At 64.4% G+C, this 26,020-nt stretch overlaps 2 protein-coding genes across 4 annotated transcripts in view; one reads left to right on the top strand and one right to left on the bottom strand.

Annotated features, from left to right (window-relative positions):
• Positions 1-26: 26 nt before the first annotated feature.
• Positions 27-3,171, bottom strand: LOC134172448 (uncharacterized). Its single transcript, XM_062635551.1, has 4 exons — positions 3,132-3,171; positions 1,985-2,139; positions 1,736-1,902; positions 27-1,408 (listed from the first exon to the last, which is right to left on the bottom strand). Exons 2-4 carry the CDS (start codon positions 2,133-2,135, stop codon positions 110-112), a joined length of 1,617 nt encoding a protein of 538 aa, XP_062491535.1. The 5' UTR covers positions 2,136-2,139; positions 3,132-3,171; the 3' UTR covers positions 27-109.
• A 181-nt stretch (positions 3,172-3,352) lies between these two features.
• The window catches only part of DCTN1 (dynactin subunit 1), a 45,413-nt gene continuing 22,745 nt past the window's right edge, over positions 3,353-26,020 (top strand). For 2 of the 3 annotated variants that reach the window (XM_062635549.1, XM_062635548.1), the window contains exons 1-4: positions 8,571-8,749; positions 14,326-14,574; positions 15,932-16,010; positions 18,817-18,848. In XM_062635549.1, the coding sequence (XP_062491533.1) occupies positions 8,717-8,749; positions 14,326-14,574; positions 15,932-16,010; positions 18,817-18,848 (393 nt within the window). In that variant the 5' untranslated portion in view covers positions 8,571-8,716. Of the gene's footprint in view, positions 3,501-8,570; positions 8,750-14,325; positions 14,575-15,931; positions 16,011-18,816; positions 18,849-26,020 lie in introns of those variants that run through there. The other variant, XM_062635550.1, reaches the window with a different exon arrangement.

Here is a 26,020-nt window from a genome sequence, read left to right as displayed (position 1 = left end):
CCCAAAAGGAAGAGCAGCCACAGGGCTCCATTGTGCCAAAACAGTCACCGCGATGGTGCCGCCGTCGGCAGCAGAGCTCCTTTATTAAAGGCAGGTGCCGCCGGCGCCGCTATTCCCAGGCGATGTCCAGGTCCAGGCGCTGCTTCCTCACGCGCTGCAGGAAGCCGTCGTAGTCGCGCCGGTGGACGTCGCGGCAGCGGCTCAGGTCCATGCGGTGCAGGCGGCTGTGGGAAGCCAGCAGCAGGCGCACGGTGCGGCCGGACACGTGGCTCCCGGCCAGGCTCAGCTCCTGCAGCTCCTGCAGCGGCGGCCCCGGCGCCGCCAGCACCGCCTGGAACACCGGATCCAGTGGGAAGGGGATGGCGAGCAGGCGCAGGTGCTGCAGGCGCGGCGCGTGGCGCAGCAGCGAGGTCAGTGCAGGGCTCAGCGTGGTGCCCAGCGCCAGCCCGGAGCCGGTGCCGCCAGCCAGCGTCAAGGAGAAGGTCTGGAGCTGGGGGCAGCCGCGGGGCAGGGGGTCGCTGGCACAGCGTGGTGGCTCCTCATCCGGCTCCCCGCTCTCGGTGCCGGTGTCCGGCGGGAGGTGCAGCTCGGCGCTGAAGGCCTGCAGCCCGGGGCACGCCGCCAGCACAGCCACCAGGGCCAGCCCGTCGTGGCAGCAGAAGCCGTGCAGGGTCAGGCTCTGCAGGCGCGGGCCCAGGCTCTGCAGCACCGGCACCAGCCCCGCCAGCGCCCGGCCCTCGGCACAGCCCAGCGTCAGCCGGGACAGGGAGCCCCAGCGCTGCAGCTCCGCGGTGCCGGTGCCGTCTCTCAACCACACATTGGCCTCCTCGGCCTGCGGACACATGGCCCGGACCACAGCCAGGTCAGGCTCCTCCACATCCTCCACGCGCCGCAGGGGCAGCGTGAGCCGGGGCCCCCCCGGCATTACCCCCCGCCACCGCGCCGCCTCCTGCAGCGAGGGGAAGCCATCGGCATCCTCTGCACCATCCAGTTCCTGCTCATGCAGGAGGCGGAGGGTGTCCGGCACAGCGCCGTGCGCCAGGAACTCCAGGCACGGCAGTGCCAGCAGCAGGAAGGCCAGCGCCGAGGCCGGGGCCGGGGCCGTGCCGCCATCCCCTGCCAGCTCGAGGCCACGGGCCAGCAGGACGCGCAGTGCGGGGCAGCCCCGGCGCCGGTGCAGCGGGTCGAAGGCCAGGCAGCGCAGAGCACGGGGGGCCAGGTTCCGGCAGTGCGAGACGTCGAGCTCCCGCAGGGCTCGGCAGCGGCGGCCCAGCGCCGAGAGCACGCGCTCCTCCGCCTGCGTGGCCGCCAGCACCAGGCGCTGCAGCCGCGGCAGCGCCTCCACCACCGCCTCCAGCGCCGCCGGAGAGAGCCGGCTGCAGCCACGCAGGTCCAGAGAGCTCAGGCCCTGCCGCGGCACACGAGGCCCTCAGCGTGGCTCCTCCTCATCACCTCCCATGGGGCACCCTGGGTGGTGGTGCTGGTGGTGGTGGGTACCCATAGCCCCGCTCAACCTGACCCACGGAGGGTGGGAGCCCCTTGTCCTGCCCACCCAGCCCCATGGAGCGTGGGTACCCTCAGCCCCACATAGCACGGACACCCCCAGCCCTGCTCAACCAGCCCCAGACAGCGTTGGCACCCAGCACCCCACATCCACAGCCCCACATAGTGTGCGCACCCCATTCCCCCAGCCTCACAGAGGTTGCCCCCTGCACCGGGCAGGCCCACCCTGTACCTGGCAGCGCAGGGCGAGCAGGCGGGCGATGCCGTTGCTGGCGAGGCCGGGGCAGGGGCTGAGGCTGAGCTCCCGCAGCTGCGGCAGCAGCAGCAGGTGCAGCGCTGCCCGTGAGAGGCGCCGGCTCTCGGCCAGCAGCCGCAGCAGCTCCTGCACCGCGCTCCCGGCTGCGGGGGGACAGCGGGGTCAGAACGGGGATCCCGGCCCCGCTCATCCCCCAGAACCTCCTCACCTGGCCCTGGCACTCACGGAGGTCGTTGAAGGGGCCCATAACGAAGCGGAACTGGAACTCATCCAGGTAATTGTCGCTGTAGTCCCTCACCCAGAGGCTCTGCATGTGCTGCACCAGGCTCTGCAGGCACAGGCTGCCCAGCACCGGCACCTCCCTGCGCCTCGGCATCGGCCTGCGGGGAGAACGGGCTGGCTGGGTACGGGGCATCGTGTGCCATGGAGCTGCTCTGCTCCGGAGCCAGCCTGAGAGAGCTGGGCTGGGGCAGCCTGGAGAAGAGAAGGCTCCTGAAGGGGAGACCTGAGAGCAGCTCCAGTGCCTAAAGGGACTGCAGGAAAGCTGGAGAGGGGCTTCTCGAACAGCGTGTAGGGATGGGGTTACTGGAGGAGGGAAGAGCTGGGGGAGATACAAGGAAGTTCTTCACTCTGAGGGTGCTGGGACACTGGAAGGGGTTGAATGGAGCAGCTGTGGCTGCCCCATCCCTGGCAGTGCTCAAGGCCAGGTTGGACACAGGGGCTTGGAGCAAGCTGCTCCGGTGGAAGGGGTCCCGGGGTTGGGACCGGAGGCACTTCAAGCTCCCGTCACCCCAAACCCCTCCAGCCCGATCAGGAGCGCCCTTTGGGTGCCCCTGAGCTGGTTCCCACAGCCCCACCTCGGCCCCCGCCGGTGCCTGCACGGCCGAGCTGTGACCCCCCCGTGCCCGCTGCGGGCTCCCGGGCGGAGGCGCCGGGGCCGGGCTGTGCCCGGGAGGGGACCATGAGTCACCGGCCACGCGCAGGCGGTGGATGGGACCCGGGGGTGCCGGTGGGAGGGGGGACGTGAACAGCCCCCAGGGGGGGCCCGGGGCCGCGGGGGCAGCGCGGGGACGGGGAGCGGGACCCGGGTACGGGGAGAGAACCGGGGGGGGGGGGGGGCAAACGGGGGTCAGCGCCCCGTGACCCGCGGACACACGGACAGGGTACGCCGCCCCCGCCCGCAGACAGCCCCGGGCACGGCGGGGTCACTGGGACGGACCGGGCCCGGTTCAGCGGGAAGTTCCCGTTCGATACCGCGGAGGAGCCGCCCCCCGCGTACCGGCGGCGTTGGGACCCCACCGAGGGACGAGACCAAGGACCGGGACCGGACTCGGACCCGCCGAGAGCACGGGACCGGGCCGGCGGCACTTACCGGCGGCTCCGCTGCCCGTCCAGGCCCGTCCCGCTTCCTGCCCCGCCGCGCCCCGTGCTGGGGCTTCCGCCTCGCCCTCGGGCCCCACCCGGTGCCGGTGCCCAGGTTCATGCCCCCCCCAGCCCGGCCTCTCACCGCCGCCATTGCGGGCCTCCACGGCTTCACTGTCCGCCCTGCGCATGCGCGCAGCGGGAGGCCCCTTCCGCCCTTCTTCCCCCGCGGGCTGCCTATGGCGGTGCCTGACGCCAGGCTCGGCCGGCGGCTCGCCCGGGCGGGGCGGCAGCGCGGGGGCAGCCCCGAGGGCCTGCGGGGGCTTCGCCGCGACGGGTTCCGGCTGCGGGAGGCGGCGCTGGGAGCGGCCCGTGGCAGGTACCGGGGGGCCCGTGCCCGGGGGGGGGGCCCGGTGTGGGCCCGGGTCCGGGTCCGGGTCGTGGGGACAGGGCCAGGGCAGGGGCGGCGCTGGGTGCGGAGCGGTCCCGCCATGGGGCTGGGTGAGGGTGGGGGGATCCTCCGGTGGGCCCCGTTTTGGGGGGGCTGCCCCCGTGGGGAGTGGCCCGAGGGTTGGTGACGGGGTCCCGGTGCCTGCGGGGCCCCTGCGGGGCGGCAGCCGCCGTGCTCAGGGGGCCGCCATTGGGCTCTGTGCAGACAAAGCCGCTCGCGGCGCGCCCGGCTCGGGTGCTCCCGGTGATTCCCCGTGCTCCTCGGGGCGGTGCTGGAATCCCGGCGGGAATCGGCGCTGGCGTCGTGCGGGGCCGGCAGGGGGGCACCTGCACGGAGGGAAGGGAGCGCGGTCACCGGCGCTGCCATGGGGGCTCCTGCGCCCCGCTGGGGGCCTCGGTTGGGGTCCGTCCCCCCCCGGGCTGTGCCGGTGCAGTGTTGGGGTAAGGCAGAGGTGCAGCCGAAATGCGCTTGGAAGCGAAGAGATGGGAGGAGCAGGATTTAGGAAGCACCACGACCGCACGTGCAGCGGTTGGGTGTTGGGTTGGGAATGGTTTGGTCGGGAGAAGGGGGGGAGTGACTCGGCCTCTGGATAATTGATGCAGAGATGGGTGTGAATTGATGAGAGGGTGGGGTTGGGTGGGAGAAGAGGAGGAATCTTCCCTGTGAGGGTGCTGAGGCGCTGGCACAGGGTGCCCAGAGGAGCTGTGGCTGCCCCATCCCTGGCAGTGCTCAAGGCCAGGTTGGACACAGGGGCTTGGAGCAAGCTGCTCCAGAGGAAGGGGTCCCTGCCCGTGGCAGGGGTTGGGGCTGGAGGAGCTTTAAGGCCCCTTCAACCCCTGCCAGGCTGGGATTCCCTGATGTCCGATTTGGATACCTGGTTAATTCACCCCGCTGTGTTGTGGCTGTTGATGGCTGAGAAGCGTGAAGCCGCCTCCTGTCACATCATGGGGATGGGGCAGGGCTCTTCTGAGACCTCCTTGGGGACAGGTGAGGAGCAGAGCAGAGCCCTTGTTCGAACCTGGAGCTTCCCAAGCACCCCCTTTGCTCTGGTGTCTGCAGGGGTCGAATGTCCCCGGGCAGTGTGAGGGGCACAACCTGAGCTGGGGCGGCGGCTCTGAGGAGGCTGCACCGTCCTTGGGAGCCTCTGCGCTTCCCAGACCTCTTCCCATGCAACAAACCCCGGCTCTGCTGGTTCCTGGTGTTGGTATCTCATGGGTGAGCTCCGGCTATGTCCATCACACACAGCCTCCCTCATGAGTGCTGGGGGGGTTGTGCCTGTTCCCAAGGAGCTTCCCAGTTTGTTTGAATGTAGCTCATGGATTGAGTGGAGAAGAGAAGGCTCAGGGGGGACCTTGTCCCTCCCTACAAGTGCCTGCCGGGAGGATGGAGCCAGGAGGGGCTGGGCTCTGCTCCCAAGGAACAAGGGATGGGACAAGAGGAACCGGCCTCAAGCTGCCCCAGGGCAGGTTTAGATGGAGCTGAGGAACAATTCCTGCCCCAGAGGGTGCTCAGGCATTGGAACAGGCTGCCCAGGGCAGGGCTGCAGGCACCGGCCCTCCAAGTGTTCCCACCCCGTGGAGCCGAGGCCTCAGTGCCATGGGGCAGTGGTGGCCTTGGCAGTGCTGGGAACGGTTGGACTGGATGATCCTGAAGCTCCTTCCCACGTGGCTGCTTCTGGGATGGTTTGATGGATGCAGAGGAGCAGGGAGAGCGGTGACAGCGACTGCGGCAGCTCCCGGCAGCACAGGGGATGCCGCTGTGTTTAATGAAGTGGTTTATGGAGCCTGGGACGGCACAGGGCGGGAGTGAGCAAAGGGAGAAGTTCCTGAAGGCAGCCCCCAAGGGGAAGCCGAGGTGGTTGTGTTCCCGCAGCAGTGCCCAGCGGGGGATCCCAGCCCAGGAAGGAAAGGGGTTTGGCTGCGCTAAATCTGGGAGCGTAAACCGGGGTGTTGGGATCAGCTCCCCCCGGGAATGCCCCCATGTGGCTGGGACAGGGCTCAGGAAGGGGGGTGTTTGATGGAGATGAGCTCGAGCCGCCCCGCACTGACCTCCTCCAGCACTGCCGGCTCCGGGCCGTTGCCGTGGCTCCGCCGTGGCTCCGGCGCATTCCCAGCGGGAGCTCCGCGGCACATCCCGGCGGGCGGCGCTGCCCGGTGGCTGCTGCAGCGGCTGCGGCGGAGCCGGTGCTGCAGCCGCGCATGGCGCAGGCTCCGGGCGCTCACCCCGCAGGGTCCTAGCGCCGGGATCAGCCTCTGCGATCCGGGCTGGGGCCAAGCTCAGCATCGCCGTGCCCCGGCCTGGTTGGGGTTGAAGGGAGCTTAAAGCTGGTCCAGCTCCACCCCCTGCCACGGGCAGGGACCCCTTCCACTGGAGCAGCTTGCTCCAAGCCCCTGTGTCCAACCTGGCCTTGAGCACTGCCAGGGATGGGGCAGCCACAGCTTCTCTGGGCACCCTGTGCCAGCGCCTCAGCACCCTCCCAGGGAAGAGCTTCTGCCTCAGAGCTCAGCTCAGCCTCCCCTCTGGCAGGTTAAAGCCATCGCAGCTTTCAGGACCAAGTCTGAAGGTTCCTGATGGTTCCTTGGCTCTTTGGTGGTGTTTATCCATAGGGACGGGTGTTGCACTGGGAGTCAGGCAGCTCCTGCACAGCCCCATCGGGTGTCCCTGGTTGGGGGGGGGCGATGGTTCCTCACCCCCCACACGTGGGGATCTCAGCCCTTGGTGCCTCTTTGCAGGTGGTTGGATGAGGATTGTCCCAGCCCCGATGCCCAGAGCACGGCCCGGGCTGTAGCTGAGGCTCCCGGCTGCGCAGAGGTCTCCAGAGCACTCCCAGGTGGATTTGGGCACGCACAGCTCCCACGGTATGTGCTGTTCCCGGGTAAAAGCCACGTGGGGATCGGGTGGGAAGAGGTGAGGCCATGGGCCTCAGCAATGCTGGCGCTTCCGTGACTTCCAGATGAAATTCAGTGAAGGACATTAAAGCAATGACCTTACTTCAAAGCTCTAAGGTGAAGCAGGCCCTTGGGTGTGTTCTGGGGTCTTGTATCTCCTGGGAGCTGCAGCAGCCTCTGGAAGCACCAGGGCATGGATTCCTCTGGGATGGTTTGGTTGGCAGAGCACTCATCCGGAATGAGTGCTGGAGTTTGGAGGGAAAAGGGGATTTTCATCCATAGCGCAGGTACTAAATGGGGAGTGGTGAATGGTGCTCAAGTGGTGCATCCTGGCGGGTGCTGGTGTTGGATCCTCCAGGACAGGGATTTCCATGTTCATCCACAGACTCCTCGTCAAAGGCTCCTCATGGGATTACAGAGTTCCAGGTTGAAGGGACCCCAAGGATCATCTGCTCCAACTTTTGGACTGTCTTGGCCTGTCCTTTGGGCTGTCCTTGGGAGGATCTTGTCTAAACCATGGTTTGCTGAGGAATGCCTGGTGTAGATGGGGTGGCCCAGCACGTCCTGTTCGTGGGCTCCAGCCGTTGTGTCCTATGGGATTAGGGAATGCCGATGCAGGGGGTTGGAGCTTGTGCGGTTTGTGTCCCTGCTGTGCTCTGGGGCTCCCCAGACACTGGAGCTGAGGCTCTCTGTGTCCTCCATGGGCTGAGCACGGTGTTCCGGCTGCGGAGGGAGGATGGATGAGGAGAGTCTAGTTGATGGCTGGAGCCAGCCTGGATGTTCCTTAATGTCTTAATTCAGCTTTAATTGACCTGAACTTCTCCCCCTTCTCCTTGTGGGTCTTAAAACTGCCACAGACTTGTTCCTCTTGGGTTAAGCACAGGATTTGATGTGAAGCATCCCCAGGTTCTGCAGTGCTGGGCAATGGTTGGACTTGGTGCTCTCCATGCTCTGTTCCAGCCTGGTGGATTGCAGGATTCTCATGGCTCTTGGGAAGGGTAACAAGTCCCTGGCTGGGTGGTGGAACCCCAGGGCATGAACATCCTGCAGCTGGATGCTTCGGGTGTGTGTGTGGGGAAATTCCTTTCCCTTGTGCTTCAGGTTGAAAACGGGATTGCTCTGGGAGGGGAAACCAGCCCGAGTGCCTCATGTTCTTCTGAATGGGAATGCACCCTGAGCTGTGGTTGGTGGCGCTGGAGGAGGCTCCTCCTGGGGTGTCCCTGGGGTTTCCTGGCTTTGGGGTGTCCTCTTATTCCTATGGCCCTGTGGGAAGAGCCAGCCTTTGACAGGGGGATTTCCCCATTCCCAGCCTGCAGCAGCACCCTCTGCACCTTTTTATCTCCTTGTAGTTCATCCCCTTCACCGTGGTCACTGCCTCAGGGGCTACAACAGGACACACACACACGCTCACGGAGCTCCGTGGTGTGGCTCTGGGTTTGCTGCCGGACGTGTGCCGGTGTCCGGGGGCACAGCTGGGTGCTGGGTGCCGGTGCCTGCAGCATCCTGGCGTGCCTGGCATCCCCACGTCCCCTCGCCGTTCTGAGGCAGCCGTTTCACTGCAGGCAGCTCGCAGGGTGCTGCTGGCTTCAATCACAGCCATTCACACCGCCGGGGAAGGGACAATCATCGATTGATGGTGTGAAATCCCCGCGTTAACCATGTCAGCCCCGTGCCTCCCATCGCCTGCACATCCTGACCCGTGCCATGGTGCGGGGTGGGGGGGGTACGTGCTGGGTGCAGCCCCTGTGTCCCGGTGCCCGGTCACCCCGGTTTGTGGGGCTGGAGGAGCGCGATGGGGCTGAGGGGCAAAGCTGGGCCCATGGGAGCGCAGAGCCAGCACAGCCATGGCCGGGGTGGTGCCCGGGGTGGGGGGAGCGGGGTGTCCCCTGTGCACAGCCCCGGGTGCCGCCCGCACAGGGCAGGCCGGAGGCGGCTCTGTCCTTCCCGGTGCGGCGGCGTGGCCCGGTGCCATCCCCCCTGCAGCAGCGGGGCGGCGTTAGGACCCAGCGGGCTCCGTGCGGCGGCTCTACCGCAGCGGCTCCTCCATCCATCCATCCTGCCGTCGGCTGCGCTGGATCCCGGCGCATCCTTAAAGCATCCTCTGGGAAACGGGCTTTTCCCCCTTCCCCGCGCCCAGCCGGGGCTCGGCGGGATGCTGGGATCGGCTGGGACGTGGGAAACCGCCGCTGGAGCCCCATGAAGTGAGGCCGTTCCCTCCGGCCCCGTTATCCTCCAGGCAGAGGAGGCAGCGGCAGCATGGCCCAGGGCAGGAGGCACGCGTACAGCCGGGTGAGCCGGGGGGGAAGCTCGCCTCCAGCTCCTGCCTGTGCTGCTGCTAGCGGGGCACTGGCAGGTACCGGGGGTGGTGCTGGGGGCTGGAGGGCGCTTCCCGGCCTTCCTGCGCCTGGGAATTGAGCTGTTCCTCCCTGGCAGTGCCCGTTCCGATGGGCAGGGCCGGGTGAGGTCTGCCCTGCACCAGGCCGTGTGCCCTGGGCTGAAGTTGGGCTGTGCTGGGCGAGCCCGGCTGCGCAGCGAGGCCCCGCAGTGATCCCAGCACAGAGACAGGGGCTGCTTTCCCTTCCCGCATCCTGGCTTTTCCCTTCCTCCCTGCCCGGCTCCCGGCTGCCTGAGCCGGTGCGGAGCTTCCCAGGGGCCTCCCGAAGCGATTCCAGGCTTTACCATGGGCCGGGGCAGCCTCAGCCCGGGCACTGCCTCTCCTGTGTCCTCGTGTCCCTCCTGCAGTGATGCTGGGTCCCCACTCCCTGTGTTTGGGACCGGACAGAGGCCCCGTTCCGCTTGGCCGAGTACCCCATGGGCTGCAGCCGAGCTCAGGCCCCATCCCAACCCCAGCACAGCCCTCACGGGGACCGGTGCCTGGGGCAGGGCACGGAGCTGGGAATGTGCTGGGATGGGGGCTCTGGGCTCTGCCGTGGGCACTGCAGGGAGCAGAGGGGGCCCAGGGCGGCCCAGAGCGAGTGCGTGCCCGGGGAGCTCCTTTTCCCTCCCCATGCAGGTCCTGCTGTGTTCCGTGGGGGTCCCAGCGCGTTCCTGTGCAGGATCCTGGCGTGTTCCAGTGTTCCCAGTGCAGCGATGTGTTCCCAGTGCGGGGATGTGTTCCCAGTGCGGGGATGTGTTCCCAGTGCAGGGATGTGTTCCCAGTGCGGGGATGTGTTCCCAGTGCAGGGATGTGGTTCCGAGCGCAGGGATGTGTTCCCAGTGCAGGGATGTGGTTCCGAGCGCAGGGATGTGTTCCCAGTGCGGGGATGTGTTCCCAGTGCAGGGATGTGTTCCCAGTGCAGGGATGTGGTTCCCAGTGCAGGGATGTGTTCCCAGTGCGGGGATGTGTTCCCAGTGCGGGGATGTGGTTCCCAGTGCGGGGATGTGGTTCCCAGTGCGGGGATGTGTTCCCAGTGCGGGGATGTGGTTCCCAGTGCGGGGATGTGTTCCCAGTGCGGGGATGTGGTTCCCAGCGCAGGGATGTGTTCCCAGTGCGGGGATGTGTTCCCAGTGCGGGGATGTGGTTCCCAGTGCAGGGATGTGTTCCCAGCGCAGGGATGTGGTTCCCAGTGCGGGGATGTGGTTCCCAGTGCAGGGATGTGTTCCCAGTGCAGGGATGTGGTTCCCAGTGCGGGGATGTGGTTCCCAGTGCAGGGATGTGTTTTCCAGTGCAGGGATGTGTTTTCCAGTGCAGGGATGTGTTTTCCAGTGCAGGGATGTGTTCCCAGTGCAGGGATGTGGTTCCCAGTGCGGGGATGTGTTCCCAGTGCGGGGATGTGGTTCCCAGTGCGGGGATGTGGTTCCCAGTGCGGGGATGTGTTCCCAGTGCGGGGATGTGGTTCCCAGTGCGGGGATGTGGTTCCCAGTGCAGGGATGTGGTTCCCAGTGCGGGGATGTGGTTCCGAGCGCAGGGATGTGTTCCCAGTGCAGGGATGTGGTTCCCAGTGCGGGGATGTGGTTCCCAGTGCGGGGATGTGGTTCCCAGTGCGGGGATGTGTTCCCAGTGCGGGGATGTGTTCCCAGTGCGGGGATGTGGTTCCCAGTGCGGGGATGTGGTTCCCAGTGCGGGGATGTGGTTCCCAGTGCGGGGATGTGTTCCCAGTGCGGGGATGTGGTTCCCAGTGCGGGGATGTGGTTCCCAGTGCAGGGATGTGTTCCCAGTGCAGGGATGTGTTCCCAGTGCAGCGATGTGTTCCCAGTGCAGGGATGTGGTTCCCAGTGCGGGGATGTGGTTCCCAGCGCGGGGATGTGGTTCCCAGTGCAGGGATGTGGTTCTCAGCGCAGGAATGTGATTCCCAGTGCAGGGATGTGGTTCCCAGTGCAGTGATGTGGTTCCCAGTGCAGGGATGTGTTCCCAGCACAGGGATGTTTGTCCCAGTGCGGGGATGTGGTTCCCAGCGCAGGGATGTGGTTCCCAGTGCGGGGATGTGTTCCCAGTGCGGGGATGTGGTTCCCAGTGCGGGGATGTGGTTCCCAGTGCGGGGATGTGTTCCCAGTGCAGGGATGTGTTCCCAGTGCGGGGATGTGGTTCCCAGTGCAGGGATGTGTTCCCAGTGCGGGGATGTGGTTCCCAGTGCGGGGATGTGTTCCCAGTGCGGGGATGTGGTTCCCAGTGCAGGGATGTGTTCCCAGTGCGGGGATGTGGTTCCCAGTGCAGGGATGTGTTCCCAGTGCGGGGATGTGGTTCCCAGTGCGGGGATGTGGTTCCCAGCGCGGGGATGTGGTTCCCAGTGCAGGGATGTGGTTCTCAGCGCAGGAATGTGATTCCCAGTGCAGGGATGTGGTTCCCAGTGCAGTGATGTGGTTCCCAGTGCAGGGATGTGTTCCCAGCACAGGGATGTTTGTCCCAGTGCGGGGATGTGGTTCCCAGTGCAGGGATGTGGTTCCCAGTGCAGGGATGTGTTTTCCAGTGCAGGGATGTGTTCCCAGTGCGGGGATGTGGTTCCCAGTGCAGGGATGTGGTTCCCAGTGCAGGGATGTGGTTTCCAGTGCAGGGATGTGGTTCCCAGTGCAGGGATGTGTTCCCAGTGCGGGGATGTGGTTCCCAGTGCAGGGATGTGGTTCCCAGTGCAGGGATGTGTTTTCCAGTGCAGGGATGTGTTCCCAGTGCAGGGATGTGGTTCCCAGTGCAGGGATGTGGTTCCCAGTGCGGGGATGTGGTTCCCAGTGCGGGGATGTGGTTCCCAGTGCGGGGATGTGGTTCCCAGTGCAGGGATGTGGTTCCCAGTGCAGGGATGTGGTTCCCAGTGCGGGGATGTGGTTCCCAGTGCAGGGATGTGGTTCCCAGCGCAGGGATGTGGTTCCCAGTGCAGGGATGTGTTCCCAGTGCGGGGATGTGGTTCCCAGTGCGGGGATGTGGTTCCCAGTGCAGGGATGTGGTTCCCAGTGCAGGGATGTGTTTTCCAGTGCAGGGATGTGTTCCCAGTGCAGGGATGTGGTTCCCAGTGCGGGGATGTGGTTCCCAGTGCGGGGATGTGGTTCCCAGTGCGGGGATGTGGTTCCCAGTGCAGGGATGTGTTCCCAGTGCGGGGATGTGTTCCCAGTGCAGGGATGTGGTTCCCAGTGCGGGGATGTGGTTCCCAGTGCGGGGATGTGGTTCCCAGTGCAGGGATGTGGTTCCCAGTGCAGGGATGTGTTTTCCAGTGCAGGGATGTGTTCCCAGTGCAGGGATGTGGTTCCCAGTGCGGGGATGTGGTTCCCAGTGCGGGGATGTGGTTCCCAGTGCGGGGATGTGGTTCCCAGTGCAGGGATGTGGTTCCCAGTGCAGGGATGTGGTTCCCAGTGCGGGGATGTGGTTCCCAGCGCAGGGATGTGGTTCCCAGCGCGGGGATGTGGTTCCCAGTGCAGGGATGTGTTCCCAGTGCAGGGATGTGTTCCCAGCGCAGGGATGTGTTCCCAGCGCAGGGATGTGTTCCCAGTGCGGGGATGTGTTCCCAGGGCGGGGATGTGTTCCCAGTGCGGGGATGTGTTCCCAGTGCGGGGATGTGTTCCCAGTGCAGGGATGTGGTTCCCAGCGCAGGGATGTGGTTCCCAGTGCAGGGATGTGGTTCCCAGTGCAGGGATGTGTTCCCAGGGCGGGGATGTGTTCCCAGGGCGGGGATGTGTTCCCAGTGCAGGGATGTGGTTCCCAGTGCAGGGATGTGGTTCCCAGTGCAGGGATGTGTTCCCAGTGCAGGGATGTGGTTCCCAGTGCAGGGATGTGGTTCCCAGTGCAGGGATGTGTTCCCAGTGCAGGGATGTGTTCCCAGCGCAGGGATGTGGTTCCCAGCGCAGGGATGTGTTCCCAGCGCAGGGATGCTGTGGGATGTGGCACTGCTCACACTGGTGCTGGGGGCAGTGGGGTGGGGGGGTGATGTGTCCAGCTGAGCCCTGCTGGCTCTGTCCTGGTCCTGGGGTGGGATCTGGGGCAGGATGTGAGGGGCTGAGCTCAGAGCCAATGCACTTTGAGATCAGTGCTGTGGGGAGCAAGGCTGGGCTGGGGTGTCCGTGACAGGGGTCTGGGGTGCGTGCTCGGTGCTGTGCCTGGTGCTGGGGTGTCCAGAGACACCCAAACCACCCCTGTTTGAGTCCTTGCTCTCCGGCCTTGAGCAGGATGAAGCCAGCGCCATGCTGGGGGCTTTATCCTGGGGAAGCCTGAGCAGATTTGGTGCTCTGGGAGCACAGGAGTCAGGGAGCCCGAGCCTCCCCTCTGGCAGGCTGAACCCATTCCCATCGTCCTGTCCCTGCATCCCTTGGCCAAAGCCCCTCTCCGGGTTGGTGACCCCTGGTCACCTTCCAGGGCCGTGGCAGCGCCCCGCGCTCTCAATAACAAGGGTTAACAGGGAGCAGAGCTCTTCCCAGGCCTCTGAGGAAGGTTAACAGGGAGCAGAGCTCTTCCGGGGCCTGGCTGGGGTTGGGAGCTGCGGTGGGAATCTCATCCCGGAGCTGCTCCCGGGTTGTTGCTGTGCTGGGGCACGGCTGCAACTTTGATGTGTGCTTGAGCGACGCTTTGAGGCTTCAGCTCCTTGCATGAGGGAGGAGCCCTGAGGGGTGGGAGCGCAGGGATGCAGGGATGCAGGGGTCACCCCTGCAGCTCTGAGCTCAGCACCGGCGCCCAGGACCTGTCCCCTGCCCAGAGCTCTGCCAGAGGGGAGGTGCAGATGAGCTCTGAGGCAGAAGCTCTTCCCTGGGAGGGTGCTGAGGCGCTGGCACAGGGTGCCCAGAGAAGCTGTGGCTGCCCCATCCCTGGCAGTGCTCAAGGCCAGGCTGGACACAGGGGCTTGGAGCAAGCTGCTCCAGTGGAAGGGGTCCCTGCCCGTGGCAGGGGTTGGGGCTGGAGGCGCTTTAAGGCCCCCTCCAACCCCAACCCATTCCATGGTTCCATGATGCAGCTGATCCAGCTCCGTGCCGGGACAGCCTGAACCCCATGCATCCCACTGGGGACTGGTGCCCGCGATGCAGCCGGGCCGGGCACTGGTCCAGCTCCGTGGCTGGATGGGCCCCCAGAGCCTCAGGACCCCTGACACCGGGAAGTGGTTGGGAAGTTGTGCCCGGGGTGGGCTGCGCCTTCCCGAGCTGGTGTTCCAGGAGGCTGGAAAGCTCCAGCAGTGTCCGATGGAAGGAAAAGAGAGGGAGCAAGCGCTGCTGAGGGCAGATGGGGCTGCGCTGGTGCCTGCTGCTGGGTTTGATGTCCCAGAGCCGATAACCCTCAGGAATGGGCTTCGGGAGCCTGGGGTGTCCATTGCCAGCGGCGCGGGGCTCAGTGGGGCTTTGCCATTGTCCTGCTTCCTGTTTGGCAGCGGGAAGGGAAGGAATTGCCTTTCCCTGACTGCTGCTGGAGCTGTGTGTGTGTGTGTGTGTGTGTGTGTAACGCTGTGCTCTGCCCGCAGGCCCCCAGCTCCGGCGGCAGGATGAGTGCCGAGGGCAGCAGCCGGCCCCTCAAGGTGGGCTCCCGCGTGGAGGTCATCGGCAAGGGGCACCGCGGCACCGTGGCCTACGTGGGCGCCACGCTCTTCGCCACCGGCAAGTGGGTGGGGGTGATCCTGGACGAGGCGAAGGGCAAGAACGACGGCACGGTGCAGGGCAGGAGGTACTTCACCTGCGACGAGAACCACGGCATCTTCGTGCGCCAGTCCCAGGTACGGCCCTGCCGGGCGCTGCTCCCCGCTCCTCATCCACCAGGAAAAGGGCCCTGGGCACCTGGGGAGCGGGGGAAGAGCCAGGGTTCCTTCAGCCCCAGGCAGACCGCGATGGCTCTGGGCTCTCCAGGCTCCGTCGTGTGAGGGATCCTCGCACTCGGTGTCTTGTTGAGCCTGATGTAAGGGCCTGTCCTGACGCGGGTGCGGGTGAGTTCGGTGAGGAAAGGTTCCTGAGTTCCAGAGAGAGGGAATGCTTTTATTTTGTCTCCAAAGTGGAGGATCAGGAGCTGCTGTGGGGGCTGGAGCAGCTCTGCTGTGAGCCAGGCTGAGAGAGCTGGGCTGGGGCAGCCTGGAGAAGAGAAGGCTCCTGGAGGGGAGACCTTAGAGCAGCTCCAGTGTCTGAAGGGGCTGCAGGAAAGCTGGAGAGGGGCTTGGGACAAGGGATGCAGGGATGGGATGAGGAATTTGGGCTTCCGGCTGGAAGAGGGAAGAGCTGGGTGGGATACAAGGAAGTTCTCCCCTATGAGGGTGGTGGGACATGGGAAGGGGTTGAAGCTGTGGCTGCTCCATCCCTGGCAGTGCTCAAGGCCAGGTTGGACACAGGGGCTTGGAGCAAGCTGCTCCAGTGGAAGGGGTCCCTGCCCGTGGCAGGGGATGGGGCTGGAGGAGCTTTGAGGTCCCTTCCAACCCAACCCATTCCAGGCTCCCATGACCCAGCTCATTCAGCTCTGCCCATCCAGGACAAGCTCCATCTCCCTCGCTCAGGACCGGTGCCCGGGGCACAGGTGGTGCTGGGGGTTCAGGGGTCCCCTTCCTGCAGTTCCTGCTGTAGATCCGGCCACAGCTCCCTCCTCCTCCCTCTCTGGGGCTCCCGGCACCCGGTGGCTTCCCGTGGGCTCGGAGCCCTCCGGTCACTGGTAAATGAGCTGCAGCCGTGGGGAAGCTGCCGAGGTTTTGGGTGGTGGCTGTGCTGTTCCGTGCAGTCCCCAGCAGGTCCCTCCCGGGGCTGGGTGCTGTGGCCTGGGGAAGGATGGAGCCTGTGTGCTGGGTCTGCTCCATAGCACCGGGCTGAGCGGTGCCCGGTGTCCTGCCTTGGTCAGGGGGATGTGGGGAGCCACAAGAGCTGGAACAGCCACAGAACCGCAGCCTGGTTTGGGTGGAAGGGTCCTTAAAGCTCCTCCAGCTCCAACCCCAGCCACAGGCAGAGACCCCTTCCACTAGAGCAGCTTGCTCCAAGCCCTGTGTCCAACCTGGCCTTGAGCACTGCCAGGGATGGGGCAGCCACAGCTTCTCTGGGCACCCTGTGCCAGCGCCCTTACCCCGTTCCTGTGCAATAACTGTTGTTGTCCTTCCCCAGATCCAGGTGTTTGAAGATGGAGCTGACACAACCTCCCCAGAGACCCCGGAATCTGCTGCCCTGAAGGTCCCCAAGAGAGGTACAGGAGCTCTGTGTGCCCCAGCCCCATCCCTCCCCTGCTCCAGCACCAGCACCCACCGGGGTCCACGCACTGGGGGTGGGCACTGGCTGCAGCTCTGGCCCTGCCTCAGCTCCCCCCTTGCTCATCCACCTCTCCCAGGGTGCTCCCTGCACGGTCCCGGGTGGCCTTTGGGATCCCAGAGGGAAGCACCGTGTGCAAGCGTTGCTCTGGGCTGGTGCGTGCTTACCATGAAAGTCTGCCTGGTGGGAATGGGGTGGGAGATCCTTCCTGGAGGGACGGGGCATCCAGCCCAGAGGGGTGGGAGCTCCTGCCCGCAGGCATGGCTGTGTGGAAGGAGGACTCGGGCTGTTCCAAGGCTGTGGGAGGAAGAGCTGATTTACTGTCATGCTGTGAAATCCCCGCTCAGGCTGTGCCTCATTCCACCTCCTTGGCCCCGACCATGTGGAGCCTTCCTTCCCTTTCCCATTGCCGGGCAGCCCGTTCCTGGCTCTGAGCTGCTCTGAGAGCTCTGCCTCCCGTTGGGCTCCGCTTTGTGGAGCAGTCACTCAGCAGCACGCTCAGGATCCCGGGAGCATGGATCCAGGCCAGCTTCCTGCCCATGGCAGCCTCCGGCCCCGGGTGCCAGGCTGGGGGCTCCTGTGGGGGATGTTGGCTCTATCCATCCCATGACTGGAATGGGAATGAGGCTTGGCACCGTGTCCTGGTGTCCGGCCTTCACCTTGTCCTGGGGGAGCTGCGGCAGGGGAACATCCCACAGTGTTCCTGGGGTGTTCCAGTCTCCTCAATCCAGAATTCCCAGCTGAACGCTCCGTTTTCTGCTTTACAATTCCTCAAATGAATCCTGGACTGGTTTGGGTTGGAAGGGACCTCAAAGCTCCTCCAGCCCCAACCCCTGCCCCGGGCAGGGACCCCTTCCACTGGAGCAGCTTGCTCCAAGCCCCTGTGTCCAACCTGGCCCAGTCTTAACAGAGTCCGACACTGGGGAGTCACCACTTCCCTGGGGAGGTCATTCCACAGGGAAGGGGTGATCCTGCCTCTGCCCAGCCCCGGTGGGGCCTCCCCATGGAGCCCTATGTCCAGGTCTGGGCTCCCCGGGACAAGAGACATGGGACGAAGGGCCTGGAGCATCTCCTGTGAGGAGGGCCTGGGGGAGCGGGGCCTGGAGAGCCATGGGGTGGGGGGGTTGGAAGGGACCTTTAGGTCATCTCCTTCCAGCCCCCAAAGAGGAGGCAGCTCAGGGGGATCTGAGGGATCAGCCCAGGCGATGGGACAAGAGCAACGGGCATGAGCTGAGCCATGGGAAGATCCTGTGGGTGCAGGAAATGCACAGGAACATGAGGAAAACCCTGAACTGCGTGTGCTGGGCTGCAACCCAGAGCATGAGCAGGTCAGGGAGGGGGTTCTGCCCCTCTGCTCCTGGGGGACACAAGCGTGAGCTCCGGTCCCTCCGGGATGGGCGAACCACTGGGGGCTGGGGCTGGGCTGGGCTGGGCTGCAGGTGTAGGGATGTGGGTGTAAGGATGCGGGTGTAGGGATGCGGGTGTAGGGATGCGGGTGTAGGGATGCGGGTGTAAGGATGCGGGTGTAGGGATGTGGGTGTAAGGATGCGGGTGTAGGGATGCGGGTGTAAGGATGTGGGTGTAGGGATGTGGGTGTAAGGATGCGGGTGTAGGGATGTGGGTGTAGGGACGCGGGTGTAAGGATGCAGGTGTGGGGACGTGGGTGTGGGGACACGGGTGTAGGGACGCGGGTGTGGGGACGCGGGTGTAAGGATGCAGGTGTAGGGATGCGGGTGTAGGGATGTGGGTGTAAGGATGCGGGTGTAAGGATGCGGGTGTAGGGATGCGGATGTAAGGATGCAGGTGTAGGGATGCGGGTGTAAGGATGCGGGTGTAGGGATGCGGGTGTAAGGATGCGGGTGTAAGGATGCGGGTGTAGGGATGCGGGTGTAGGGATGTGGGTGTAGGGATGCAGGTGCTGGGATGCGGGTGTAGGGATGCGGGTGTAGGGATGCGGGTGTAGGGATGCGGGTGTAGGGATGCGGGTGTAGGGATGCGGGTGTAGGGATGCGGGTGTAGGCATGTGGGTGTAGGGATGCGGGTGTTGGGATGTGGGTGTAGGGATGTGGGTGTAGGGATGTGGGTGTAGGGATGTGGGTGTAGGGATGCAGGTGCTGGGATGTGGCTCCTCACCAGGGTTCCCATGGCAACGGCTGCAGGTGATGTCAGTGGGTGCTGCTGCGGGTGCTGCGGTGGAGGCGGCTGTGGCTCTTTGCTGCTGGGGTGCTCAGAGCTAGGCCGTGGGGCTGGGAGCTCTGCGTGACCCCGTGCCTCTGCCTCCATGGAGCCCTCAGAGCAGCTCCAGGGCCTGAAGGGGCTGCAGGAAACCTGGAGAGGGGCTTGGGACAAGGGCCTGTAGGGCCAGGCCAAGGGGAATGGCTTGAACCTGCCCGAGGGGAGACTGAGATGAGCTCTGAGGCAGAAGCTCTTCCCTGTGAGGGTGCTGAGGCGCTGGCACAGGGTGCCCAGAGAAGCTGTGGCTGCCCCATCCCTGGCAGTGCTCAAGGCCAGGTTGGACACAGGGCTTGGAGCAAGCTGCTCCAGTGGAAGGGGTTGGGGTTGGAGCTGGAGGAGCTTTGAGGTCCCTTCACCCAAACCAGGCTGGGGTTCCATGATCTCCCTCGTGCCCTGCTCCCAGCTCTGTCCCAGCCTCTGCTTCCCCCCTCCCTGGGAGCCCCCTCCATGCTCCTGTCATGGGGTGCTGGAGCCGGGCGTGACGGTGCTGCCTCTGTTCCTCTTTGCAGACTCCATGGACGCCACCAAAGGCAGCAAACTGGTGAGTGCTGAGCCCGTGTGGCTGGGAGGAGCTGGGGTCGTGGCTGGGCAGGGCACCGCTCACTGGTGTCAGTGGGGACAGTGGGGTCACTGGTGTCACTGTGGTCACTGGTGTCACTGTGGTCACTGGTGTCACTGGGGTCACTGGTGTCAGTGGTCTCACTGGAGTCAGTGGGGTCACTGGAGTCAGTGGGGTCACTGGTGTCACTGTTGTCACTGGTGTCACTGGTGTCACTGGTGTCCTTGGGGTCACTGGTGTCACTGTTGTCACTGGTGTCACTGGTGTCACTGGTGTCCTTGGGGTCACTGGGGTCACTGGTGTCCCTGGTGTCCCTAGGGTCAGTGCTGTCAGTGGGGTCCCTCCCTGCAGCTCAGCCCTGCACAGGAGCACTGCACACACGGGCGCTCACCGTGTGCCCAGGGGATGGTGTCTGCCAGCCCCAGTCCTGGTTAAGCCCTTTCCCGCTCAGTGCTCCATAATAAAACCTGGAAAAGCGCTTTTCCTCCAACCCCCCAGGAGCAAGGGCCTGGAAATGGCACTTTCCAGCTCCTGACAGGAACCGGTGCCTGAGGAATAACCCCAACAGCTTCCTGTATGGCCGCTTTATCTGGTTCAGTCCCGGCTCCTGTGGGGAATGAGCCTGACATCCTGCATGCACCGCGGGATGGAACGGGACGGGACGGGACGGGGGCTCTCCCTGGAGGTGCACGGTGCGGGTCTGGGTGCGGGGATCCCCGGGGCACAACCCGGTGCACGTTGTGTCCGGAGGGGGTGGCTGCATCCCAAAGGGAGCAGGTCCCTGCCCGAGCCGCCTTGGCCCCAGGCAGGCGCGGATGGAGGTGCTGGAGGTCAGGCCAGGGAAGGCCGTGCTCCGGAGGCTGGGAATGGCGGTGGTGAGCGTGCCTGTGGGGTGGGAGCCGCGTGTTGCCCCCAGGAGCAGGTCGGGAGCCTCATCCAGGCCAGGGTGGGGAGGAAGCTCCCTCCTTGTCCTACCGGGGTGTGGAGGATCCCGGGAGTGCCTTTTGCTGCCGGTGGGATGTGACTTGGAGAGGGGCCTTTCCCACTGCGGGTCTGTGGCGCTGCCGGGGTCCCTGCCCCGGGGTCAGGGCTGCAGGAGGGATCACCGAGAGCTGGAAGGAATCCTGCTGCTCCCACTGGCAGAAGGACGTAGGAGAGGAGATGAACCAAAGGGGTTTGTGTGTGCAAGGCCTGAGGAAGCCCAGCTGAAAGAGCCAGTGGTACCTCCAGTCTGTCAGCATCAGTTATCGGTTCCCTGTTACCAGTTACCTCCGTTAACCACAGTTACCATGGTTTCCAGTGTAAGAGGTTGGGAGTTTGGTGCTGGCCACTGCTGGGGTGGGATGTTTTGGTAGATGGAGCTCCCTGATGCTGTTCTGGGCTGGAGATGCTGCTGTGTGAAGTGCTCTGATGCTCTGGGGCATCCCGCTTGGCTTGGTGTACGGGAAGTGAGGCCAGAATGAGCATCCCGGTCCAGGCAGGTGCTGGCTGTGTGTGCCCAGCTCCTGCAGGGCCCGAGGGAAGGGGGGCAGATGTGGTTCCATGTGTGATGTGAAGCATCCCGGCTGGATGCAGCCTCCTCTTCCCTTTGGAGTGCCTGACCCAAGGCGGTGGGTGCAGGTACAGGCGGTGTTGGAGAGCTGGTTTGGGGGATCCCCCTCCCCAGGGTCCAGGTGTGGCTGAGCTCCCGTGTTTAACCCTCCCTGCAAGTGCTGATGGAGGGGATCTGTTGGGGGAATCTGTTTTCCTATGGATGTATCCAGCGCCAGCAAAGATCCCGCGGGAGGTGGGTCAATGGTGCTGGAGCAAAGGTGATGGATGGGGGGGTTCAGGGTGAGCGCCATCTCCTGCCCTCCCCGTTCAGCCGCCTTAGGGGTGTGTGGGGTTCTCCCGGGTGGATTCCTTCCCGCAGGGAGCCCGGTGCCTCCTCTGGGGCTCTCCCCGCCGTGGGGAGCTGGGGCTGGCGCTGGGGCAGGTGCCCCCCCCGCTGCGATGCGGCTCGGCTCTAACCTTGTGCCTTTTGTTCCCTCCTCACGCAGCGCGGAGTGAAACCCAAAAAGGTGGTGTCCGTGCGCGCATCGCATCCCTGCCTGCCCGGCTGCATGCAGCCACCGCTGCGTCCCATTGCACCGCCCCGCTGCATGCTGCCCGCTGCATGCACTGCCTGCGGGGGGGGGGCTGTGGTGGGTGGGAGCGGGGGGAGCCGGGGGGAAGCTTCCATCACCCAGCCCTGAGCCCTGCGGGGCTCTGCTGTGCTGGGCACCCCGGATCCTGTGCTCAGCGCTGGGCCCATCACTGCAAGAGAGACATTGAGGGGTGGAGCGGGGCTGGTGCAGGGCCTGGAGCACAGGGGTGATGGGGAAGGGCTGAGGGACCTGGGGGGTTCAGTGTGGAGAAGAGAAGGCTCAGGGGGGACCTGATGGCTCCCTACAAGTGCCTGACAGGAGGATGGAGCCAGGAGGGGCTGGGCTCTGCTCCCAAGGAACAAGGGATGGGACAAGAGGAACCGGCCTCAAGCTGCACCAGGGCAGGTTTAGATGGAGCTGAGGAACAATTCCTGCCCCAGAGGGTGCTCAGGCATTGGAACAGGCTGCCCAGGGCAGGGCTGCGGTCACCGGCCCTCCAAGTGTTCACACCCTGTGGAGCCGAGGCCTCAGTGCCATGGGGCAGTGGTGGCCTTGGCAGTGCTGGGAAGGGTTGGACTGGATGATCCTGAAGCTCCTTCCAACCCTGGTGGATTTGATGGCTCTCAGGAGCACTGTTACCCCGTGGGTGAGCAATGGTTCAACCCTTGGGGTAAAGACCAAGCCCCAGGAGCTGGGAGCAGCTTCTGCGCTGCCCAGAAATGGGCTCTGGGGCTCGGAGGCAAGGCCCAGGTTGGTTTGAACGTGGGTCCTGTCCTCACCTTGGGCTGCAGCTCCCCCCCAGCCGCCCTGTCCATGGCACTTCCCCAGCCCCAGAGCTTTCCTGCCCCTTAGTACCAACACGAACGAAAGGTGCAGGGGGCTCGGCAGGGGTTCCTCATCCCCATCTTTGGCTCTTGGTGTGGGAATGCTCTGAGAGAGGAGAGGAGCAAACCCCGGCCGAGGGCGCGATGTGGTACCTGCTGCATCCTGGTGCCATCCCGGATGTGCCTTTGTTCACGGTACCTGCTGCATCCTGGTGCCATCCTGGATGTGCCTTTGTTCACGGTACCTGCTGCATCCTGGTGCCATCCTGGACGTGCCTTTGTCCATGGTACCTGCTGCATCCTGGTGCCATCCTGGATGTGCCTTTGTTCACGGTACCTGCTGCATCCTGGTGCCATCCTGGATGTGCCTTTGTTCACGGTACCTGCTGCATCCTGGTGCCATACCGGATGTGCCTTTGTTCACGGTACCTGCTGCATCCTGGTGCCATCCTGGATGTGCCTTTGTTCACGGTACCTGCTGCATCCTGGTGCCATCCCGGATGTGCCTTTGTTCATGGTACCTGCTGCATCCTGGTGCCATCCTGGATGTGCCTTTGTTCACGGTACCTGCTGCATCCTGGTGCCATCCCGGATGTGCCTTTGTTCATGGTACCTGCTGCATCCTGGTGCCATCCTGGACGTGCCTTTGTTCACGGTACCTGCTGCATCCTGGTGCCATCCTGGACGTGCCTTTGTTCACGGTACCTGCTGCATCCTGGTGCCATCCTGGACGTGCCTTTGTTCATGGTACCTGCTGCATCCTGGTGCCATCCTGGACGTGCCTTTGTTCCAACCATGTGGAGTCCTGGCTGGGGATGTGATCCCAGCACTTGCCCATGGGAAGGGCCCAGCTGAGGAGCGATGCAGCAGCACCGGGAGCAGCTCTCCCTGGCGCCCAGCTCCATCCCTGCTCCGCTCCGAGGTCCCTGCCCGCCTGTGGGGCTCCAGCCTGCAGCCGGGGCTCTGTGGGGCGATGGGGAGAGCTGCTCCTGAGCGCGGTGCTGCTGCCCCGCTCCTCCAGCCCCATGCATGGAGATGGGGTCGGATGGCTCCATCCTGCTCAGGGGACCGGGCTGAGCCACCTCAGGATGCAGCTTCTGCAGCCTTTAATGAGCTTGTGAGCTCCCCGTGCCCTCCTTTGAGCTCTTGCCCTGCACCAGCGCGTGGCAGCCTCAGGGCACCCCAAAATAGCGCCGTGATTAGCAGGGAAATCCTCATTTGTGAGCTTAGGGCGGCTCTTGGCGTGTTAAAATAGCCGGTAAGCGCCTTGTGAGCTGCCCTGGTGCCAGATGGTGCTCACCAGAGAACATCCCCTGCCGGCCTTGGCTCTGCGCCTGCCTCTGGGCCCCCCGGGAGCAGTGGGGCAGGGCCTGCTGCTGTTGAGGTTGTGGCCGTTGCGTGGACCCTGCCGTTGCCCACGGGGTTCTGGAGCGTGGTCGGATGCTCCTGGGCCATCCCTGGGTGTTTCCTGCTCACTTTTGGAGCGGGATGGGTTCTGTCTCCTCCATCTCTGCTGGGAGACAGAGGGGCCTGGTCCGTGCCTGGGAGCTGCAGCCAAGGGGGGTCTGCTCCATCCTGAGCTGCTCCCGCCCGGGCTGCTGGGACAGTGAGGATGCAGAGCAAGGCTGAAGGCTCCAGATGCTTGGCACAGGGCTGTTCTCATCCCTGGCAGTGCTCAAGGCCAGGTTGGACACAGGGGCTTGGAGCAAGCTGCTCCAGTGGAAGGGGTCCCTGCCCGTGGCAGGGGTTGGAGCTGGAGGAGCTTTGAGGTCCCTTCCCACCGACCCCATGCTGGGATCCTGTGGTAGCCATGGCCCTGGTGCCACATGCACAGGGAGCACCGTCCCCATGCCCCTGGGCTGTGTGACCGTGGGGACAGGGCTCTGTCTCCCACCACCCCTTCGATAAGAGCACGACCTAAAGCCAGTTCGATGCTGGGCTCCCCGCAGTGAATTGCCTGTGTCCGTCCCCAGGAGCATCCCTGTTCCTTTCAGCATCCCTGTTCCTTTCAGCATCCCTGTTCCTGTCAGCATCCCTGTTCCTGTCAGCATCCCTGTTCCTTTCAGCATCCCTGTTCCTGTCAGCATCCCTGTTCCTTTCAGCATCCCTGTTCCTTTCAGCATCCCTGTTCCTTTCAGCATCCCTGTTCCTGTCAGCATCCCTGTTCCTTTCAGCATCCCTGTTCCTTTCAGCATCCCTGTTCCTGTCAGCATCCCGGCCCGCATTCCCTGTGCCGGAGCTGGGCCTCTTTTGTTCAGAGCCCTGTCAGGAGCCTGGCTTCACCCCTCCCTGGGGGCATTGATCCCGCTCTCATGTCCCACATCCATGGCCCGTGGGGCCGCGGCTCTGTGTGGGAGCAGATGGCCCATTCATCCCGGTGGGAGCGCGGAGCCATCTGCTCCCGGATGGTTTCCTTCTAAAGGAAGGAGTTGTGGCAGGGTCTGTGCCGCGGACTGGGGGCCATCGGAGCAGCGTCTGGCACCACGGAAGGGGCCCGGTTAACCCTGGCAGCACCACGGGCTGCTCTGCTCCGCGCCGGCTGCGATTCCACGATCCCATCGCCTGTGAGGCTGCTCCGCACGCTGTACAGTGAACACATCACTTCCACATCCCTGAAGGTGTGCAAGGGCCAGCTCTGAAGCATCCCCCGGGCGCTTTTCCACCGTGGAATTCCATTTCTCATCCTGCTCTGCTCAGAGAGCAGCTCCGGGAGGTGCGGGTTGGATCCCGGCTGAGGAGAGGATTCCTGGATTCGGGATTCCTGGATTGGGGAAGCAGAGATGTGTGTTAGGGGAGGAGCTGCTTCCTCAGAGCTGTAACATCCCTGATGCTCTTCACAGGGGTTGGATCCATGTGAGCTCCATGGGGCTCCTTTGTGCAGGGAAGGGCTCAGCGCCATGATCCGGGTTCTGGTTGGGAATGGGCAGCACGTATTTGGGTTGTGGCTGGAGCCGCAGCGTGGAGGGGACAGCTCCATCCCTGGCCACCCACAGCTTCCAAAGCCTTCAGGTACCTTAAAGCTGTGTCTGAGCCTGCAGCGGGAGCATCCCCATCCCTGGAGCCAGGCGGTGGGAGCTGAGGTGGCCCAGCCTGGGGAGGAGAAGGCTCCTGAAGGGGAGACCTTAGAGCAGCTCCAGTGCCTGCTGTTGGGTCCTGGGACCAGCAGCTCCTGAGGGTCCATGTCAGGACATGGATACAGGGTGGGTGCTTCACCGATGGTCCCAGGGATGTGATTGAGGTGATAGAAAGCAATGGAGGCCTTGCCTCCTGCAGGGGTTGTCCTTGTGGGATACCTGTGTTTGCTCTATGACTTGCTCCATAATCCTTTGGGGACTTGTGCCCTGGGGCTCGCAGCCACGTGTTTGAGCTGCTGGTTCAATGGTACTGGAGGCTTTGGAGGACTTGCACTGGTTCAAACCAAACCAAACCAAACCAAACCTCAGGACTTGGAGACTCTTGGAGGACCCACAGACCCATCCTGACACCCCCCAGCACTGTGCGGGTCTCTGGCTGTCGCTGGTGTGGTGATGGAGTGGACCCCACCGAGAGCAATGTTCCTGCACTGCAACCACTGGAGGCAGGCACCATGTATTGGGCCTCAGGCAACGTTTCAGGTGCTGGAGGATGGAACAAGGCTGGATCTGACCTTGGGGCAGAAGAATCATCCCACTGGGATGCCGCTTCTGTCCTGTCCTTCATCCGGGGGAATCAAGCCAGATGACAGCTTCCCACGTGGAGAGCATCCATCCCACTGCACCCAAGGGCTGTCCTCAGCCACCGCTCATCAGCTCTAAGGCGTGATGAAGCCCAGCTCGATGGTGGCTGTCACCTGAACTGGGAGCACCCCGAGGCCTTTGGGATGAGTGCTGCACCAAGGGGTGCCAGGTGCATGGTTCAGTTCCTGCCATGGGGCACGGGGTGCTGCTGCTGACCATCACCTCCATTGGTCTTCAGAGCGGGGCAGAGCACTCCAGGGATGGAGATGTTTGGGTCAAAGAGATGATGCTCAGCTCCCAAAGTGGGTTTATTTTAGGGTGAAATTGGTGCAGACCTTCAGGTACCATCCACAGGGCTCTGTGCCCCTGGAGCAGGGCTGCGGATGCTCGCTGTGACACTGGGGAACCCTGAGGAGTGATTTGGGAGAGCATCACCATGGAGTGTTTGCTGACAGGCACTGAAATCGCTTTCAGAGCGAGGATATTTC

The sequence above is a fragment of the Pezoporus occidentalis genome, unplaced genomic scaffold (assembly GCF_034315485.1).
Source record: "Pezoporus occidentalis ecotype Australia unplaced genomic scaffold, CSIRO_AGI_Poc_V1 ctg459, whole genome shotgun sequence".
In the NCBI taxonomy this organism is placed as follows: domain Eukaryota; kingdom Metazoa; phylum Chordata; class Aves; order Psittaciformes; family Psittacidae; genus Pezoporus; species Pezoporus occidentalis.
The sequence above is the reverse complement of the archived record's forward strand: the minus strand, read 5'-3'. Positions and strand labels throughout refer to the sequence as shown.

Bases quoted from the DNA above. Each gene is read 5' to 3' on its own strand.
- LOC134172448 (XM_062635551.1), bottom strand. From the start codon at position 2,135: ATGCCGAGGCGCAGGGAGGTGCCGGTGCTGGGCAGCCTGTGCCTGCAG. The intron at 1,903-1,984 runs GTGAGTGCCAGG...GTCCCCCCGCAG, and splicing joins GGGCCCCTTCAACGACCTCC to CCGGGAGCGCGGTGCAGGAG. The intron at 1,409-1,735 runs GTACAGGGTGGG...GTGCCGCGGCAG, and splicing joins TGCTCGCCCTGCGCTGCCAG to GGCCTGAGCTCTCTGGACCT.